Raw genomic sequence first — 19,726 nt, 5'->3', positions numbered from 1 at the left:
GACATTTTTTTTTTTTTTTAATTTGACCAATGCAGTCCAGTATCTGTCAGGCAGAGTCTCCCTTGCCCCCTGTGCACATAATACATTTAGTTCTCACTCCAGAAGAGAAACTGAAGAAACCCTCGTAATCAGCGGTATTAACCCAGTCACTACCACAAGCAGCTTAAACAATACTAATCTGCCCCGGAAGGCACATGACATGAGACAGACGGCGGTAACAATTGCACAACATTCACGGGTTCAATACTGTGGAGGTCTGGACCAGTCAGATAATACGCGCCGGATGTTATAAGGCGAAATAGTCATTGACATCGGAGGCGCCTCCTTCCAACAGCGGTAACGTATTGACAAAATGTCTATAAAGGCGTGATCGGGAAGCGTCAAGAGCAAATCTCTGAACCAGAGAAGAAATTAAAACTGAAAAGAGTCAATAAAGATTGTCATTATAAATTACAGATTGGCCTGGACGAGACCAAAGCAGATCGTCCGTGCCGAGGGGAAACCAAGAGAGATGATGTGATACTGCCCCCATAGGATGGGATGACTAAAAAGTGATGACGTCCTGAATGGAACAGTTTGGAGCGCAATTGTGACACGATTACCGCAATGACATCACCTCATATACAGCAAAGTCACTTTATACGGAAACTTCTGCAACGTTCAGATGTTGCATTTTTATTCCACGATCAGTGAATGAAAAAAGTTTTCCCGATACCAATAATTTTTATTGCTGTGTGAATTAATCCCATAGCGTTTCTCAATATGAAACGTATGATCTGGGAGGGGGAAAAAAAAAAGTTTACGAAATGTCTTTTGTCACACGACTAACCCCAAAAACGGGCAACGTTTCTGGACGTCTCACGTACGGATATAAAACCAGTTCCCACAAAAAACAAAAACCTGTCTCGCCGTCTGTAAAACCAGTGATACGTAGGAGTATCCAATCCAGGATTTAATTGACAGAATGAGGCCAATGAGGAGAAAAAAAATAAATAAAAAATGGCCCCGATTGCCACGAACATATTGCAGACTCCGCAGTAAAAGAAGCTGTGCTTTGTGGTAGCCGCAGCGATCCAGCCTGGCCACCCTGCACTTCAGAGGGTGGAACGACTCAGTTGCCTTCTGCACTTGGTGACGGCATCATCACATCATATATTTCGCCACGCAGAGCATCGTAATAATATACTTTATTATCACCGGGTGGACATTTTTTTGCCGTCCAGATTTCCGCTTTTTTACTATTTTTGGTGCATTTGTCATTCATTTCTCTTTCCTTTTGAAAACTGCAGACCCAAAACCTGGGTGACGTCCCACAGAGCTTAAGTGATGATCCGGCTGATGGCCTGTAGGGAGGGGAAGTCAGTGTCTTCAAGGTGCAATGTCTTGTGATATGCAACGTCCTGGGGGGCCAGCACTTGGCTGCAGGTGGGACAGGTGGAATAGTCCAGTTCGGGGGAGCTGGAGTCCGTTTTCCAGGCAGCTTTCTTGCTCTTCTTGGACTTGTTGGAGCTTTGTTTTTGTTCTATTCGCAGCTCTTGGTGGGCAGAGAGCAGCTCCTGGTGGGCAGCGAGCAGCTCCTGCTGTTTGCCGTTGTCCGGAAGAAGCACCAGGAGCTCATTAAATATCAGACTGAAGTTCTCCCCAAGAAGCTGGCGACAGCTTCTGTAATACTCGGACGCGGATATCAAGCCCTGGAAGAAAACAAATAAGAACATAAAAAGTTTGGAACTAATGTTAAAAAAAAAACATCATCCATATAACAAAAGAATCCTGAGCAACCTGTGGGGAATGGCAACTACAACTCTAAGCATCCTGAAAGCCTGAAGGTTAGAGAAACTGCACCGAACGTGTGAAGACATTTGCACGTTAAAATTATAAATGCACATAATGCGGACTCGGTGTGAATTTTCCACTCAGATTAGCGTGTGAAAAGTCCACAGAGAATAGATGAGATTTTAACATTATGTTCTGTGATGGTGCAAATTTAGCAATTTTCAGCAAGTAATTTCAACCCCCATTATGCAATATCAAATTCGCACTGTGTACAGTTTCTCTATAAGGGGTTGTCCCATAAACATTTGATTGCTGGAAGGAATAAGAATAAGGGTCTCCAAAGTCACTTGTGCTCAATTAACTGTATTATAGACGATTAAATGAGAGGAGGCCGCACAACGTTTAGTTCACAGTTGTCTATTCTTGGGATCAGTGAGGGTCTTAGCAGCCAGAACCCAAGCGATGGCACATTTATTGGCTATTCTGTGGTTATGAGAGGATTTGTTTTAGGATATGCCATTCATTTATGATTGGCAACAGCCAACCTCTCGGACCCCAATTGATCCTGATTTCAGTGTTTCATCCCCTTACTAAGTTTTTTCCATTCTTAGGATTGAATCAATTGATCAAATATGTAATTACCTTATAAGATAGGAAAATCAGATGCCACCTTGTGTAGACTAATAGCCACAACATGTGGCCAAAGTAGCAAAGCAAAAGTTGACCACAATGTCCTAGCTGTATAAGACACAGCGCCGTACCCCATACACACCCGATGCCGTACCCCGCTCATTACCTGTCTGAATTTGCCAGAATGGGATTTAAATTCGTTAAACTTGGACTCGTCGCTGTGCAAATAATCTTTGATGGAGTTGATCAGGTGAATGTTTCTCTGCTGGAAGTTTTCAGGTATCAAGTACGTCCTACTGAATGAGACCCTTTAAAAAGTAAGAAACCAAAAAGGCTGTGTTATAGGTAGGCAAGGACAACAGCATCATTCCCAGCAATCCAAGTAATAATATACTCAAACCATCCAGATCAGGATAGAGCGGATTAGTGTCAAGAATATACAGTTGTGGCCAAAAGTATTGACACCCCTGCAATTCTGTCATTCCACACCAAACATTAAAAAGGGGTGGACAAAAGTATTCACACTGTTCGAAAAATCATGTGATGCTTCTCTAGTTTGTGTAATTAGCAGCACCTGTAACTTACCTGTGGCACCTAACAGGTGTTGGCAATAACTAAATCACACTTGCAGCCAGTTAAGGCTACGTTCACACTAGTGTTGTGCGCCGCTGCGTCGGCGACGCGACGCACAACGCACCGAAAAACACGTGCAAACGCACGCAAAAACGCTGCGTTTTTCGACGCGTGCGTCGTTTTTTGACGAAAATCGGACGCAAGAAAAATGCAACTTGTTGCGTTTTCTTGGTCCGACACTAGCGTCAAAAAAGACGCACGTGTTGGAAAACGCAACAAGCAAAAACGCATGCGTCCCCCATGTTAAACATAGGGGCGCATGACGCGTGCGTCGCCCGACGCTAGCGCGACGCACACTAGCCGAACGCTAGTGTGAACGTAGCCTAACATGGATTAAAGTTGACTCAGCCTCTGTCCTGTGTCCTTGTGTGCACCACATTGAGCATCAAGAAAAGAAAGAAGACCAAAGAACTGTCTGAGGACTTGAGAAACCAAATTGTGAGGAAGCATGAGCAATCTCAAGGCTACAAGTCCATCTCCAAAGATCTGAATGTTCCTGTGTCTACCGTGCGCAGTGTCATCAAGAAGTGTAAAGCCCATGGCACTGTGGCTAACCTCCCTAGATGTGGACGGAAACGAAAAATTGACAAGAGATTTAAACGCAAGATTGTGCGGATGTTGGATAAAGAACCTCGACTAACATCCAAACAAGTTCAAGCCGCCCTGCAGTCCGAGGGTACAACAGTGTCAACCCGCACTACCCGTCGTCGTCTGAATGAAAAGGGACTGTATGGTAGGAGACCCAGGAAGACCCCACTTCTTACCCCAAGACATAAAAAAGCCAGGCTGGAGTTTGACAAAACTTACCTGAAAAAGCCTAAAACGTTTTGGAAGAATGTTCTCTGGTCAGATGAGACAAAAGTAGAGCTTTTTGGGCAAAGGCATCAACATAGAGTTTACAGGAGAAAAAAAGAGACATTCAAAGAAAAGAACACGGTCCCTACAGTCAAACATGGCGGAAGTTCCCTGATGTTTTGGGGTTGTTTTGCGGCCTCTGGCACTGGACTGCTTGACCGCGTGCATGGCATTATGAAGTCTGAAGACTTCTAACAAATTTTGCAGCATAATGTAGGGCCCAGTGTGAGAAAGCTGGGTCTCCCTCAGAGGTCATGAGTCTTCCAGCAGGACAATGACCCAAAACACACTTCAAAAAACACTAGAAAATGGTTTGAGAAAAAGCACTGGAGACTTCTAAGGTGGCCAGCAATGAGTCCAGACCTGAATCCCATAGAACACCTGTGGAGAGATCTAATAATGGCAGTTTGGAGAAGGCAGCCTTCACATATCAGGGACCTGGAGCAGTTTGCCAAAGAAGAATGGTCTAAAATTCCAGCAGAGCATTGTAAGAAACTCATTGATGGTTACCGGAAGCGGTTGGTCGCAGTTATTTTGGCTAAAGGTTGTGCAACCAAGTTTTAGGCTGAGGGTGCCAATACTTTTGTCTGACCCATTTTTGGAGTTTTGTGTGAAATGATCAATGTTTTGCTTTTTGCTTCATTCTCTTTTGTGTTTTTTTCATTTAAGACAAATTAAATGAAGATAATAATACCAAAGAATTTGTGATTGAAATCATTTTCAGGAAGAAACGGAGTTTTATTTGACAGAATTGCAGGGGTGTCAATACTTTTGGCCACAACTGTAAGGGGAAGAAAAACAAAAAAGTTTAAGCACAGTCACTCACTCCTTTACTGGTTTGGTGTGCGGCTGTGCAGGAAGAGAGGATGATGAGGCACTGGTGAATCCTGGTGGAGGCTTCCCAACAGAGGCAGACAATCCCGGAGGTGGAGGCAAAGGAGCGGCGGTCACCACCGGGCAAAACCCTATAAGAGAAAACGTACCAATTGATCGGCTTACCAGTGTCAATGGTCTGGACTGCTGCAATTAAGCATTTCACACATCTGAGCATTGACCATGATCGATGGATCGGCCATAAGTTTCCTGACCGGCACTCAACAGCCTCAAAGGCATAGATGAGGCCGAGGAGAATCGTGGCTGGTCCATACATCTCAAACGGATGTGTGCAACCGGCCTAAGCCGACGTGACATAGCAGTAAGTCACTCTCTAATGACTGGGATGACACTTTACCTGGTGGCGGCATCCTCAGCAAATTATTGTTCACCAATGCTGGAAAATCTTCATCTTGCACAAGGTACTTTGGACCTGGATTGGGCAACGTCTTCAGCTCGGGGTGATCTCTACGGTCACTTCCTTTGTCTGGTACCTTCTTTTCGCTGAGCCCATTCACCACGGTATTGGACTTATCGCTGAGGATAGACGTGGCGGGCGGTGTGGGGGTGCGATCAATCTCTGTGGCGTTCTCTTTTAGAGAAGAACTTGTCGACCTTTCTTCTGCGCTCAGTCCTGCGACTGGATTGCTCGGCTTCTCTGATCCCATTCGCTTCTTCTTGTTGCCTTTCCCGTTGGTTTGAGAAGTCGAGGTAGTCAGCAGCTTAGAAATATCGATCATGGTGGGAGCGCTGCGGAACTCCTGTGCCGTCATCCCAGTACCGTCATCTTCATCCTCCGATAAGGAGGGAGGTTTCTGCATTTTCTTGATGGGGCCTTTTGGCAAGTTCGGCAAGGCAGCTTTTTTGGATTGTTTGCTTGGAGTGGTGACAATAGGAGGAGAGGCCTTTGTGGTACTTTTAGAAGAAGAAGTTGCCCAAGCGGAAGTGACAGCTGACAGTGGTTTACCGATTCTTAAGTTGGACACCAAGGCTGGGAAATCCTCTTCATGGAAGGCATTAGAGGACCGGGCAGATGAAGTGTATGACAGCCCAGCGGGGAAAGGTGATGCAGAGGAAGAGCCTGCAGTCGACGACAGACTGGGAAAGTCTTCTTCTTTCAGTTTGGCAGTAGGTGGTTTTGGGGCGCTGCAAATGAAAAGAAATGGAAACTCTTAAAAAAAAAAAAAAGATCGCTCAGAAAAGATGCAGTTTCACATATTCTCCATTCATTCTGTATGGGACTGACGAAAATCAACAAGCGCTGTGCTCAGTGATCTTCATCAGTCTGATATAGGTGGCAGCACACATGATCCATTCAAATGGGGCACACGGGAATCCCGGTTGTTGTGCTCGGTAGGAGCCTCATCGATCAGGCACTTATCACCTACGTAGGGCGAGCCGTATTCATAGGACAGTCCAATTAAGAATGAACACATCAAAAAGATTCACAGCTGTGAAAAATGTTGTTGTTGAATTTAAAGGCTATGGACACTTTGGCTTAATTTTTTTTTACTGTTCATAACATTCATTACTATGTAGAGTCTGTGCAGCACCTGTACATAACTGGACATGCTGCTGCTTTAGGCTCACAGCTTCTGACTGTGTCAATGTTAGATAGCAGAAAGGAGGATGTATAAAGCAAAGTGCCAAAGTCTGCAGAAGATAGACAGGGAGGAAGGGAACTCACAGCAGAGACTGCAGGAACAGGTGGGGGAGAGAGGTTAATCGCACAAGCTGTGCATCAGTGTAGAGAGAACCCCAGCAGTGCAGAAGAGAAACAAAAGGAAACCCCACACTCCTCAGCATCAGAATAGGTTAACCCTCCATAAAAGATGGCCGTACCTCAGTGGTGCAACCACAGCAGATCCAAAAGCAGGGAAATCCTCTGGTTTCAGTACCCCATTTGAGGTGTTTGACATCATATTTAACTCCTTTGGACCTACAAAAAAAAAATTTGCAGATTGTTATGACAACTGTCACGATGAAGCAAAATTTTCCGATCCAGAGTGTGCATAAAAAAAAATAAATGAATACATGTCACCTGTGGCGTCGCCAGAGAATTTCGGGGTTGGTTTTGGTTTGCGTCCTTCCTCAGGATCTCTCGATTCCTCCATCCTACTTTTCGAGCTGTCGCTGCTTTCATGTGCTTGTTTCCTTCCAATTTCTTCTTGTCTTCTGGCTGCAACAGAAGCTCGCACGGCAGCGGCAACTTCCCGATCCTCTTCTTCCCTGTAAAGTAACAAGAAAAAAAAAAAGCAATTAAAGGGTTTGTAGACGTTTGCAACCATTTTTCAGATCTGTCCTAATATGGATTATGCACAATGAACGCTACAATAACGAAACTGGCGGGCGGGAGGAGTGGGGGGGGGGGGGGGGGGGAGGGGTTAGAGAGAGCAACAAATGCAGGAATCTCTGGCAAGTGTTGCAAAGAATGGGGTTTGGACCGCAATTCATATCCTGGATTCAATTAATGTACTCGATGCCGATGGCCAGGGTTAGGGTAAATGGGGAGTTGTCACGGACCATACAATTGGCTAGAGGGACGAGGCAGGGGTGTCCGCTTTCCCCCCTTTTGTTTGCTCTAGCAGTGGAGCCGCTGGCTGCTAAGCTTCGACGGTCTGATGAGATGACGGGATTTAAATATGGGGTGATTGAAGAAAGGGTGGCGTTGTATGCGGACGACATTTTGTTGTTTCTGGCAGATCCAGTTGCATCCTTGGAAGGAGCCATTGGGATTATTGAACGATTTGGATCAGTGTCGGGGCTTAGGATAAACTGGAGTAAGTCTATCTTGTTTAAGGTGGACGATGTGGATGGGGAGCCATTGGAGAATGGGCGACTGGAGGTGACGAGTAAATTTAAGTACCTGGGAATATGGGTATCTGTGCCGGTCACTGACTATATACATGAGAATCTGACTCCAATCTTGGGTGCACTCAAGGCAAAAGCGGATGCATGGCTCAAGCTACATTTGTCTGTGGTAGGCAGGGTGAATCTTATCAAAATGATTCTGATGCCGAAAATACTGTATATTCTTCACAATGCACCGGTTTGGATACCACGTGGGAAATTTAGACAGATCAACTCTCTGTTTAGGAACTTGATTTGGGGGAGGCAACATCCGCGTATTAAACTAGAGACACTTCAGCGACCCAAGGATGATGGGGGTCTGGCATTGCCTAACCCTGAATTGTACTTCCTCGCAGCCCAGAGTCAGCATCTAAGGGGCTGGGCGCATGAAGGGTCATCTGGAGCGGTACAGCGGTTGATGGAGGTGGTGACAAAAAGAAGGCCAGTGGTGCAATGTTTGGAGGATGGATCCTTGGAGAGTTTGGGGAAGCTATACCCGACTTTGCTGTTGATACGCAAGCTGTGGAGTAGATTGAGGCACATACGTGGGATCACGGACTTGACTAGATACTCGCCGCTATGGCATAATAACAATCTGAAAGAATTTGAGGCATTAGGGGTATTGATAGAATGGCTGGGCAAAGGGATTCAGTATGTGTATCAAATAATTGAACAAGGTGAACTGAAATCATTTTCCCAATTGCAGGCGGAATTTGGTCTTGGGTCTGCAGGGGAGTATCAATATTTGCGGATGAGGCATGCTTTTGGAGCTCAGAGTAGGAACGGAGGTATTAGGATTCAAAGGGACGACTGGAGGAGTCATATCCACTCTGTACAGGGATCTGTTGCACACTTTCCTATTGGGGTTTCCAATAATGGCGAGAGCTAAATGGGAAAGAGATCTGGGCCCAATGGATAATGAGACTTGGGAGTCGGTGTTGGAATGGATCCCAAGACTGTCGCTGAGTGAACCGTATAGATTGTCACAGCTCTATGTGATACACAGAGTTTATAGGTCTCCGATGGTGCTATATAAGGCAGGATTGCGTAATGATTCTGAATGTCCGAGGTGTAAGTCTACGGATGCAGACATTTTCCATATGATGTGGACATGTCCGAGGTTGGTTGCCTTTTGGGTGGTAGTTTTAAGTCGTATGGAAGGTGCGTATGGATGCACGGTGCCAAGGGATCCAGTTGTCTGCTTGTTGGGATGCGTGGATGAGATTGGGGTGGATAAACATCTAAAGATAGCTATAGCCAGATTGTTGTACATGGCTAGGAAGGTGATAGCTAGAAACTGGATTAGGGAAGAGCCGCCGTCAAGAGGAGAGTTCCTCCAGTATGTGAAGCAGGGCCTGACACTAGAAAAAGGGATTTATAAAAAGAAAGGGAAAACTGAAACGTTCAATAAAATGTGGTCTCCATGGATTGCTATGGGATAGTAATGTGAAGTGTGGCTTATACGATTGGTTGAGGGATTAGACACTCAATTGTTTTAATGATGGTAGTAATTAACAAGACGAGCTGCTTTGTGGGGTGGGGGAGGGGGGCTTTGGGATCGAAGGGGGCTGTTTGAAGGGAGAGGGGGGAAAAATACTCTGTATTGAAAATGCAAATGAAACATGTTAATTGTACTGTTATTCTTAATAAAAATTTATTTGAACAAAAAAAAAAAAAAAAAAAACAAATGCAGGAATCGTGGGAGTATCGTTTCTCCATTTTTCCACACTACGGAATTTTCAGTTTTCCAGGAAATTGTATAGTAAAAGCAACTACAACTAATCCTACATAAAGAAACAAAAATAAAAAAAAGCAAGCCCTAGTACGACTTTTTTTTCTTTATGCCCTCATTAGTGAATTAAAAACAAAAACAAAAGCAGCTTTGCAAACCTCCTTGATTGACACATCAGTCACTGCTCACCTTTTATACCTCCAGCTCCCCCTGCGGTTCTGTTGACCTCCCCGGGATATCCCCCTTATTGCCCTCGCCTGCCTGTTAAATCGATCCACCTCTTCATAGTCTTCTGCTCCAACCATACCTGAAACAAAAGACGTAATGGCATTGATGGCGATCAATATCTGAAAATAATGTGAAAATCCTTTAATTCAACACTTGTTAATTCACACTAAATCTGACAATATGGCACACAACCCCCTGATGTTGCCAGATTAAAAGGAATAGACAGTAAGAAAATAGTAGTAAACTTTTCCATCAGATGAAGTCATCTGTGATATTAACAAGTCGGCGCTTACCTTCCGTCCTGCGATTATGTCTGGGTGCGTAGCTGAACTGAATATCGATCTGGCGGTTCTGGCGGGCCTCGGCGCGGTTCTTGCTGTGGCACGTGGTCTTGTGTGCCTTGTAGTCAATTTCAGTCCGAAAGGCGTGTGTGAACTGCTCCGTGCTGCATCTTCCCTCCTCGCACAGAAAGTGGCTCTCCCGGAAGTGCTCTCGCAGGAAAGAGTAGTCGCTACGGCAGGAAATATAAGCAATATTATATTATATATATATGCCAGACTGGTGATGATTTTTCTACATTACACCTATTAACAAAAGAGGACCCACGGGATTCTAATGTCCCCCTAAAAGATCAGACTTTATAGTAATAACCAGTCCAGATTTCCAGACCATGGGATTCCGGCATGCAGAATGGCATCTCATAACTCGCCTTGCTGCGAAAGAGGGCAATTTGGTGTGTTAAGTTCAGAAAGTTTCAAAACATTAATCGGCTAAATATTATAATAATTTAATGTTTTGATGAAATTCCTTTAACAATGCACAATAACTGAGGCTAAACGATTGTTAATATGACTTTATTTAAATGTAATAAAAATTCACGGTTAAAAAAAGTTCAGAAAGTCAGATCCTTTAGGGGGAAAATAGTAACTATTGGAACCACGTGTGTTAGAGGTTATCTAGAAATATCCCCAGTCTGATGCTGCCCACTCTATCCCTCAATAAAGAGGGCAGCCCCAGTCTGGCAAGGCAGCCCCAGACTGGCAAGAGGTGCCCTTTAAATTGTTTAAATTGACACCACTGTCTTTAGTCACCTACCTGTAGTATTCCTGGGCCCCATCAGAGTCACAGAAGTGGCAGAAATAGTGGTCCCTGCGCAAATGCTTCAGCAATTCATCATTGTCGAGGTAGCGTTCATCACAGAACTTGCAGAGGGGATGGCCCCGGTGAGAGGTGTCCTCTGGGTCGCCTTGGATGCGATGTCGAGCAAGGTCCTTGCGTGAATACCACTTTCTCTCATAAGTAAAATTCTGGAAGTGTTGAAGAACATCTCATCAGGTGCTGCATACAATTATTAGGGCACAGAAGAGTGATGTGGTTTTTGAAGCGGCTTTTATAAGAGAATTGCTGGCGGAATGAGTCTACTTCAGCCTCTGGCAGCTGACTGTATAATCCCTTCCTACTTCCCCTGCTATACAGCTATTGCACTGCAGCTGCTCTGCTCCTGTCCTGACATTTGCATTTGGACTGGAAGTAGAATATTCTCACCTTTAAGTGCTTTACGCAGAGTTTACAGCAGAAGAGCTCGTGATGTTTTCTCATGTGCTGTTCCAGGTCAGCAAAGGCGTGAAAGGGTCTCATCTCAGGGCAGAGGCGACATTCATGTTGTAGCAACCATCTGGAAAGGAAATAATTGTGAACGCCCCATCACAACCATTATCACAAAGTCATGGCCGCCCCCGGGAGCCTCAGGCCGCCCATTATCAAAGTCAGGTTCCCTTTCAAGTTCACTTACCTGAACAGAGAGAAGAGTTTTCCATCGCTGAAGTAGATGTCATGTCTCCTCTCACTTTGCATCTGGGACGTGTCGATGCTCGAAAAAGGAGAAACTTTTTTCACAAACACGACCTGTAAAGACGAGGCCAGAAGAGACATATTCGTAGCCGGTACAAGAGAATTATCCCAACCACACCCAAAGCAGCGAGACGACGGAAAAATGCAGAAACATCTTCAAAGAAAACAACTTTTGCACAAAGACTCTACAGCATTACAGACGACATTGAATATATTTTTTTCTTAAAGGGGTTGTCCTGGAGTAGAAAAACGTGGCTGCTTTCTTTCCGAACCAATGACACCCCGCTCCTGTGTTATGTCCAGTATTATAACTCTGCTCCATGGTCAGAGGTGGCGCCTCTGGAGAAGACTCCTTGAAGTCATTTTTCTGTCTCATGTTTCCGGTTTTTGACGTTAGGATTTTGCAACAAATTCATCCAAATTGTGCACAAAGTTTTTAGAAATTTGGCCAAATTTGATTTGATTTTTGCTCTTTTGCATTTTTGAAGTGGAATTTCTCATATTAGAGAATGTGATTCCTAAAAATATCACGTAAAAAAAAGCACAATTAATCCCAGGCAAATTCACTAAACACATCAGACTGGACCTGCCTGTCAGTAGGGATCGGAGGGATGGCAGCGGGCCAGCACTACCAGTACTGGTGACTCACAGGAGAAAGGTCAGTAGTAGTGAATCAGTAATCAGCACATTTTTGGGCGAGCCTACATACAGACTGACGGGGGATCTGTCCACCCTACAGCGGTCTGATACAGAACTGTCGTATGGGTGTAGATATATCTCCAGGTTTGTGTCTACTTTTTTTACATTGGGGACACTGATTGCCAGCACTGCTGTGTCACCCTTAAAACCGCAACTTTAATGGCCGAGTGGCTTTCCAGGTGCAGTAATTGCTTTTCAGCAGAATTTTAGGGTCACCGACAAGGGTCAATCCCGCCCCCGTATTTGAGATACCCCATTCATGAGACAAGTCCAAAGTCAACCTGTCAATTTTCTTTCTTCGACCCTAATAAATCAGGGAAGGCAGTGATCAGATGAGTTATGTCTCCATGCAGGGAGCAGCAACCCCAGGTGTTGATAAACTACACCTCCCAATATGCCCCGACACTGCTGGAGGGTGTAGTTGTACAGTGAGAGGCCTGTAAGCACTCACCTTGTCCAGCTCCTCCCGGCACACGGCACAGTACTTCTGCTCACACAGCACCCTCATCTTGGTGGAGCAGCGGTAGCAGACGGGGTGGTCGCATTTTCCAAAAGCAAATACGTCCATCTCCTGACAGCACAAGACACAATTTCCCTCCAAATCCACAGTTTTCCCCGACTTTGCCATGGTGGCGGATGAGAGATAAATGCTGCGCCTCTGATTAGGAAAGAGGTTAGCCCAAGTGACGAGAGCAGTAAACAGTGGCAGAAAGACAAAGGGAGGTCTGCACTAGTGATCAGCGAGGAGGGGAGGGCTGCACTAGTGATCAGCGAGGAGGGGAGGGCTGCACTAGTGATCAGCGAGGAGGGGAGGGCTGCACTAGTGATCAGCGAGGAGGGGAGGGCTGCACTAGTGATCAGCGAGGAGGGGAGGGCTGCACTAGTGATCAGCGAGGAGGGGAGGGCTGCACTAGTGATCAGCGAGGAGGGGAGGGCTGCACTAGTGATCAGCGAGGAGGGGAGGGCTGCACTAGTGATCAGCGAGGAGGGGAGGGCTGCACTAGTGATCAGCGAGGAGGGGAGGGCTGCACTAGTGATCAGCGAGGAGGGGAGGGCTGCACTAGTGATCAGCGAGGAGGGGAGGGCTGCACTAGTGATCAGCGAGGAGGGGAGGGCTGCACTAGTGATCAGCGAGGAGGGGAGGGCTGCACTAGTGATCCGCGAGGAGGGGAGGGCTGCACTAGTGATCAGTGAGGAGGGGAGAGCTGCACTAGTGATCAGCGAGGAGGGGAGGGCTGCACTAGTGATCAGCGAGGAGGGGAGGGCTGCACTAGTGATCAGTGGGGGGGGAGGGTGGGCACCACAAGTGATCAGTGAGGAGGGGAGGAATGCACTAGTGATCAGTGAGGGGGGTGGGCTTCACTATTGATCAGAGAGGAGGGGCGAGCTGCACTAGTGATCAGTGAGGGGGGTGGGCTGCACTAGTGATCAGTGAGGGAGGGTGGGCTGCACTAGTGATCAGTGAGGGAGGGTGGGCTGCACTAGTGATCAGTGAGGGAGGGTGGGCTGCACTAGTGACCAGTGAGGAGGGGAGGAATGCACTAGTGATCAGTGAGGGAGGGTGGGCTGCACTAGTGATCAGTGAGGGAGGGTGGGCTGCACTAGTGATCAGTGAGGGGAGGAATGCACTAGTGATCAGTGAGGGAGGGTGGGCTTCACTAGTGATCAGCGAGGAGGGGAGGGCTGCACTAGTGATCAGTGAGGGGGGTGGGCTGCACTAGTGATCAGTGAGGGAGGGTGGGCTGCACTAGTGATCAGTGAGGGGAGGAATGCACTAGTGATCAGCGAGGAGGGGAGGGCTGCACTAGTGATCAGTGAGGGGGGTGGGCTGCACTAGTGATCAGTGAGGGGGGTGGGCTGCACTAGTGATGAGTGAGGGAGGGTGGGCTGCACTAGTGATCAGTGAGGGGGGTGGGCTGCACTAGTGATGAGTGAGGAGGGGAGGAATGCACTAGTGATCAGTGAGGGAGGGTGGGCTGCACTAGTGATCAGTGAGGGAGGGTGGGCTGCACTAGTGATCAGTGAGGGGAGGAATGCACTAGTGATCAGCGAGGAGGGGAGGGCTGCACTAGTGATCAGCGAGGAGGGGAGGGCTGCACTAGTGATCAGTGAGGGGGGGAGGGCTGCACTAGTGATCAGCGAGGAGGGGAGGGCTGCACTAGTGATCAGCGAGGAGGGGAGGGCTGCACTAGTGATCAGTGAGGGGGGGAGGGCTGCACTAGTGATCAGTGAGGGGAGGGCTTCACTAGTGATCAGCGAGGAGGGGAGGGCTGCACTAGTGATGAGTGGGGGGCTGCACTAGTGATCAGTAAGGATACAGTTGTCGTACACCGGTGGTTAGGAGGCTCTCTTGGTGAATAGTGAGACTCGGAGTAAAGGCCACCCGGGTAGGTTACTGGGAGAGTCCGCTGTGTAGGCCGGAAAGCGACAGGCAGCGCTGGCCTGAAGAATAGCTGAAGAAACAGGCGTTGCTGCCGCCGTAGGGAGCTCCCGCCTGACGTTAGTAGTTGCGGGTGGACACCAAGCCGACCCTCGCTCCGAGAAGCGCACACGTTACCGGCTAAGCAGACGTCACGCAGCTGACGCATCCCGCCGGAAGCGAACCATAGAGTACGCCTTAGCACAGGATAGAACGTCCACTGCAGACGGCCCTCACTGATGCTCCGGAGGACTCAAGTCTATCACCCTTAGTACATGTGGCCCCCTGCTGGTGGAGGCGGCACACTGCTGTAAATCCTACAAAAACTAAAGCTAGGGCAGGAGGGAGAGAGGGAAAGATGGCTGCAAGACACTGTATATAGAGGCACTCTCTGCTGGCACTGTATATAGAGGCACTCTCTGCTGGCACTGTATATAGAGGCACTCTCTGCTGGCACTGTATATAGAGGCACTCTCTGCTGGCACTGTATATAGAGGCACTCTCTGCTGGCACTGTATATAGAGGCACACTCTGCTGGCACTGTATATAGAGGCACTCTGCTGGCACTGTATATAGAGGCACTCTGCTGGCACTGTATATAGAGGCACTCTCTGCTGGCACTGTATATAGAGGCACTCTCTGCTGGCACTGTATATAGAGGCACTCTGCTGGCACTGTATATAGAGGCACTCTCTGCTGGCACTGTATATAGAGGCACTCTCTGCTGGCACTGTATATAGAGGCACTCTGCTGGCACTGTATATAGAGGCACTCTGCTGGCACTGTATATAGAGGCACTCTCTGCTGGCACTGTATATAGAGGCACTCTCTGCTGGCACTGTATATAGAGGCACTCTCTGCTGGCACTGTATATAGAGGCACACTCTGCTGGCACTGTATATAGAGGCACTCTGCTGGCACTGTATATAGAGGCACTCTGCTGGCACTGTATATAGAGGCACTCTGCTGGCACTGTATATAGAGGCACTCTCTGACTGGCACTGTATATAGAGGCACTCTCTGCTGGCACTGTATATAGAGGCACTCTGCTGGCACTGTATATAGAGGCACTCTGCTGGCACTGTATATAGAGGCACTCTCTGCTGGCACTGTATATAGAGGCACTCTCTGCTGGCACTGTATATAGAGGCACTCTGCTGGCACTGTATATAGAGGCACTCTGCTGGCACTGTATATAGAGGCACTCTCTGCTGGCACTGTATATAGAGGCACTCTCTGCTGGCACTGTATATAGAGGCACTCTGCTGGCACTGTATATAGAGGCACTCTCTGCTGGCACTGTATATAGAGGCACTCTCTGCTGGCACTGTATATAGAGGCACTCTCTGCTGGCACTGTATATAGAGGTACTCTCTGCTGGCACTGTATATAGAGGCACTCTGCTGGCACTGTATATAGAGGCACTCTCTGCTGGCACTGTATATAGAGGCACTCTGCTGGCACTGTATATAGAGGCACTCTCTGCTGGCACTGTATATAGAGGTACTCTCTGCTGGCACTGTATATAGAGGCACTCTGCTGGCACTGTATATAGAGGCACTCTCTGCTGGCACTGTATATAGAGGCACTCTGCTGGCACTGTATATAGAGGCACTCTCTGCTGGCACTGTATATAGAGGCACTCTCTGCTGGCACTGTATATAGAGGCACTCTCTGCTGGCACTGTATATGGAGGCACTCTGCTGGCACTGTATATAGAGGCACTCTGCTGGCACTGTATATAGAGGCACTCTGCTGGCACTGTATATAGAGGCACTCTGCTGGCACTGTATATAGAGGGACTCTCTGCTGGCACTGTATATAGAGGCACTGTATATAGAGGCACTCTGACTGGCACTGTATATAGAGGCACTGTATATAGAGGCACTCTGCTGGCACTGTATATAGAGGCTCTCTCTGCTGGCACTGTATATAGAGGCACTCTGACTGGCACTGTATATAGAGGCACTGTATATAGAGGCACTCTGCTGGCACTGTATATAGAGGCACTCTGACTGGCACTGTATATAGAGGCACTGTATATAGAGGCACTCTGACTGGCACTGTATATAGAGGCACTGTATATAGAGGCACTCTGCTGGCACTGTATATAGAGGCACTCTGACTGGCACTGTATATAGAGGCACTGTATATAGAGGCACTCTGACTGGCACTGTATATAGAGGCACTGTATATAGAGGCACTCTGCTGGCACTGTATATAGAGGCACTCTGACTGGCACTGTATATAGAGGCACTGTATATAGAGGCACTCTGACTGGCACTGTATATAGAGGCACTGTATATAGAGGCACTCTGACTGGCACTGTATATAGAGGCACTGTATATAGAGGCACTCTGCTGGCACTGTATATAGAGGCACTCTGCTGGCACTGTATAGAGAGGCACTCTCTGCTGGCACTGTATATAGAGGCTCTCTCTGCTGGCACTGTATATAGAGGCACTCTCTGCTGGCACTGTATATAGAGGCACTCTCTGCTGGCACTGTATATAGAGGCACTCTCTGCTGGCACTGTATATAGAGGCACTCTGACTGGCACTGTATATAGAGGCACTCTCTGCTGGCACTGTATATAGAGGCACTCTCTGCTGGCACTGTATATAGAGGCTCTCTCTGCTGGCACTGTATATAGAGGCACTCTGACTGGCACTGTATATAGAGGCACTCTCTGCTGGCACTGTATATAGAGGCACTCTGCTGGCACTGTATAGAGAGGCACTCTGCTGGCACTGTATATAGAGGCACTCTGCTGGCACTGTATATAGAGGCACTCTCTGCTGGCACTGTATATAGAGGCACTCTCTGCTGGCACTGTATATAGAGGCACTCTGCTGGCACTGTATATAGAGGCACTCTGCTGGCACTGTATATAGAGGCACTCTCTGCTGGCACTGTATATAGAGGCACTCTCTGCTGGCACTGTATATAGAGGCACTCTCTGCTGGCACTGTATATAGAGGCACTCTGCTGGCACTGTATATAGAGGCACTCTCTGCTGGCACTGTATATAGAGGCACTCTCTGCTGGCACTGTATATAGAGGCACTCTCTGCTGGCACTGTATATAGAGGTACTCTCTGCTGGCACTGTATATAGAGGCACTCTGCTGGCACTGTATATAGAGGCACTCTCTGCTGGCACTGTATATAGAGGCACTCTCTGCTCGCACTGTATATAGAGGCACTCTCTGCTGGCACTGTATATAGAGGCACTCTCTGCTGGCACTGTATATGGAGGCACTCTGCTGGCACTGTATATAGAGGCACTCTGCTGGCACTGTATATAGAGGCACTCTGCTGGCACTGTATATAGAGGCACTCTGCTGGCACTGTATATAGAGGGACTCTCTGCTGGCACTGTATATAGAGGCACTGTATATAGAGGCACTCTGACTGGCACTGTATATAGAGGCACTGTATATAGAGGCACTCTGCTGGCACTGTATATAGAGGCTCTCTCTGCTGGCACTGTATATAGAGGCACTCTGACTGGCACTGTATATAGAGGCACTGTATATAGAGGCACTCTGCTGGCACTGTATATAGAGGCACTCTGACTGGCACTGTATATAGAGGCACTGTATATAGAGGCACTCTGACTGGCACTGTATATAGAGGCACTGTATATAGAGGCACTCTGCTGGCACTGTATATAGAGGCACTCTGACTGGCACTGTATATAGAGGCACTGTATATAGAGGCACTCTGACTGGCACTGTATATAGAGGCACTGTATATAGAGGCACTCTGCTGGCACTGTATATAGAGGCACTCTGACTGGCACTGTATATAGAGGCACTGTATATAGAGGCACTCTGACTGGCACTGTATATAGAGGCACTGTATATAGAGGCACTCTGACTGGCACTGTATATAGAGGCACTGTATATAGAGGCACTCTGCTGGCACTGTATATAGAGGCACTCTGCTGGCACTGTATAGAGAGGCACTCTCTGCTGGCACTATATATAGAGGCTCTCTCTGCTGGCACTGTATATAGAGGCACTCTCTGCTGGCACTGTATATAGAGGCACTCTCTGCTGGCACTGTATATAGAGGCACTCTCTGCTGGCACTGTATATAGAGGCACTCTGACTGGCACTGTATATAGAGGCACTCTCTGCTGGCACTGTATATAGAGGCACTCTCTGCTGGCACTGTATATAGAGGCTCTCTCTGCTGGCACTGTATATAGAGGCACTCTGACTGGCACTGTATATAGAGGCACTCTCTGCTGGCACTGTATATAGAGGCACTCTGCTGGCACTGTATAGAGAGGCACTCTGCTGGCACTGTATATAGAGGCACTCTGCTGGCACTGTATATAGAGGCACTCTCTGCTGGCACTGTATATAGAGGCACTCTCTGCTGGCACTGTATATAGAGGCACTCTGCTGGCACTGTATATAGAGGCATTCTGCTGGCACTGTATATAGAGGCACTCTCTGCTGGCACTGTTTATAGAGGCACTCTCTGCTGGCACTGTATATAGAGGCACTCTCTGCTGGCACTGTATATAGAGGCACTCTGCTGGCACTGTATATAGAGGCACTCTCTGCTGGCACTGTATATAGAGGCACTCTCTGCTGGCACTGTATATAGAGGCACTCTCTGCTGGCACTGTATATAGAGGTACTCTCTGCTGGCACTGTATATAGAGGCACTCTGCTGGCACTGTATATAGAGGCACTCTCTGCTGGCACTGTATATAGAGGCACTCTCTGCTCGCACTGTATATAGAGGCACTCTCTGCTGGCACTGTATATAGAGGCACTCTGCTGGCACTGTATATGGAGGCACTCTGCTGGCACTGTATATAGAGGCACTCTGCTGGCACTGTATATAGAGGCACTCTGCTGGCACTGTATATAGAGGCACTCTGCTGGCACTGTATATAGAGGGACTCTCTGCTGGCACTGTATATAGAGGCACTGTATATAGAGGCACTCTGACTGGCACTGTATATAGAGGCACTGTATATAGAGGCACTCTGCTGGCACTGTATATAGAGGCTCTCTCTGCTGGCACTGTATATAGAGGCACTCTGACTGGCACTGTATATAGAGGCACTGTATATAGAGGCACTCTGCTGGCACTGTATATAGAGGCACTCTGACTGGCACTGTATATAGAGGCACTGTATATAGAGGCACTCTGACTGGCA

General features: G+C 47.6%; 1 protein-coding gene across 2 annotated transcripts; it reads right to left on the bottom strand.

The window, feature by feature from the left end:
- Positions 1-14,724, bottom strand: ZNF598 (zinc finger protein 598, E3 ubiquitin ligase). 2 transcript variants are annotated; one of them, XM_069734599.1, is made up of 13 exons: positions 14,443-14,701; positions 12,576-12,774; positions 11,367-11,479; positions 11,120-11,249; positions 10,670-10,881; positions 9,868-10,085; positions 9,536-9,653; positions 6,806-6,993; positions 6,607-6,703; positions 5,123-5,910; positions 4,718-4,856; positions 2,570-2,711; positions 1-1,691 (listed from the first exon to the last, which is right to left on the bottom strand). In XM_069734599.1, exons 2-13 carry the CDS (start codon positions 12,750-12,752, stop codon positions 1,320-1,322), a joined length of 2,694 nt encoding a protein of 897 aa, XP_069590700.1. In that variant the 5' UTR covers positions 12,753-12,774; positions 14,443-14,701; the 3' UTR covers positions 1-1,319. The 2 variants fall into 2 exon arrangements, with proteins under 2 accessions (XP_069590700.1, XP_069590701.1); XM_069734600.1 differs by having other exon boundaries at positions 12,576-14,724.
- Between the last annotated feature and the right edge of the window lie 5,002 nt (positions 14,725-19,726).

Source organism: Ranitomeya imitator, chromosome 7, assembly GCF_032444005.1.
Source record: "Ranitomeya imitator isolate aRanImi1 chromosome 7, aRanImi1.pri, whole genome shotgun sequence".
In the NCBI taxonomy this organism is placed as follows: domain Eukaryota; kingdom Metazoa; phylum Chordata; class Amphibia; order Anura; family Dendrobatidae; genus Ranitomeya; species Ranitomeya imitator.
This window is presented reverse-complemented; position numbering and strand designations above follow the sequence as displayed.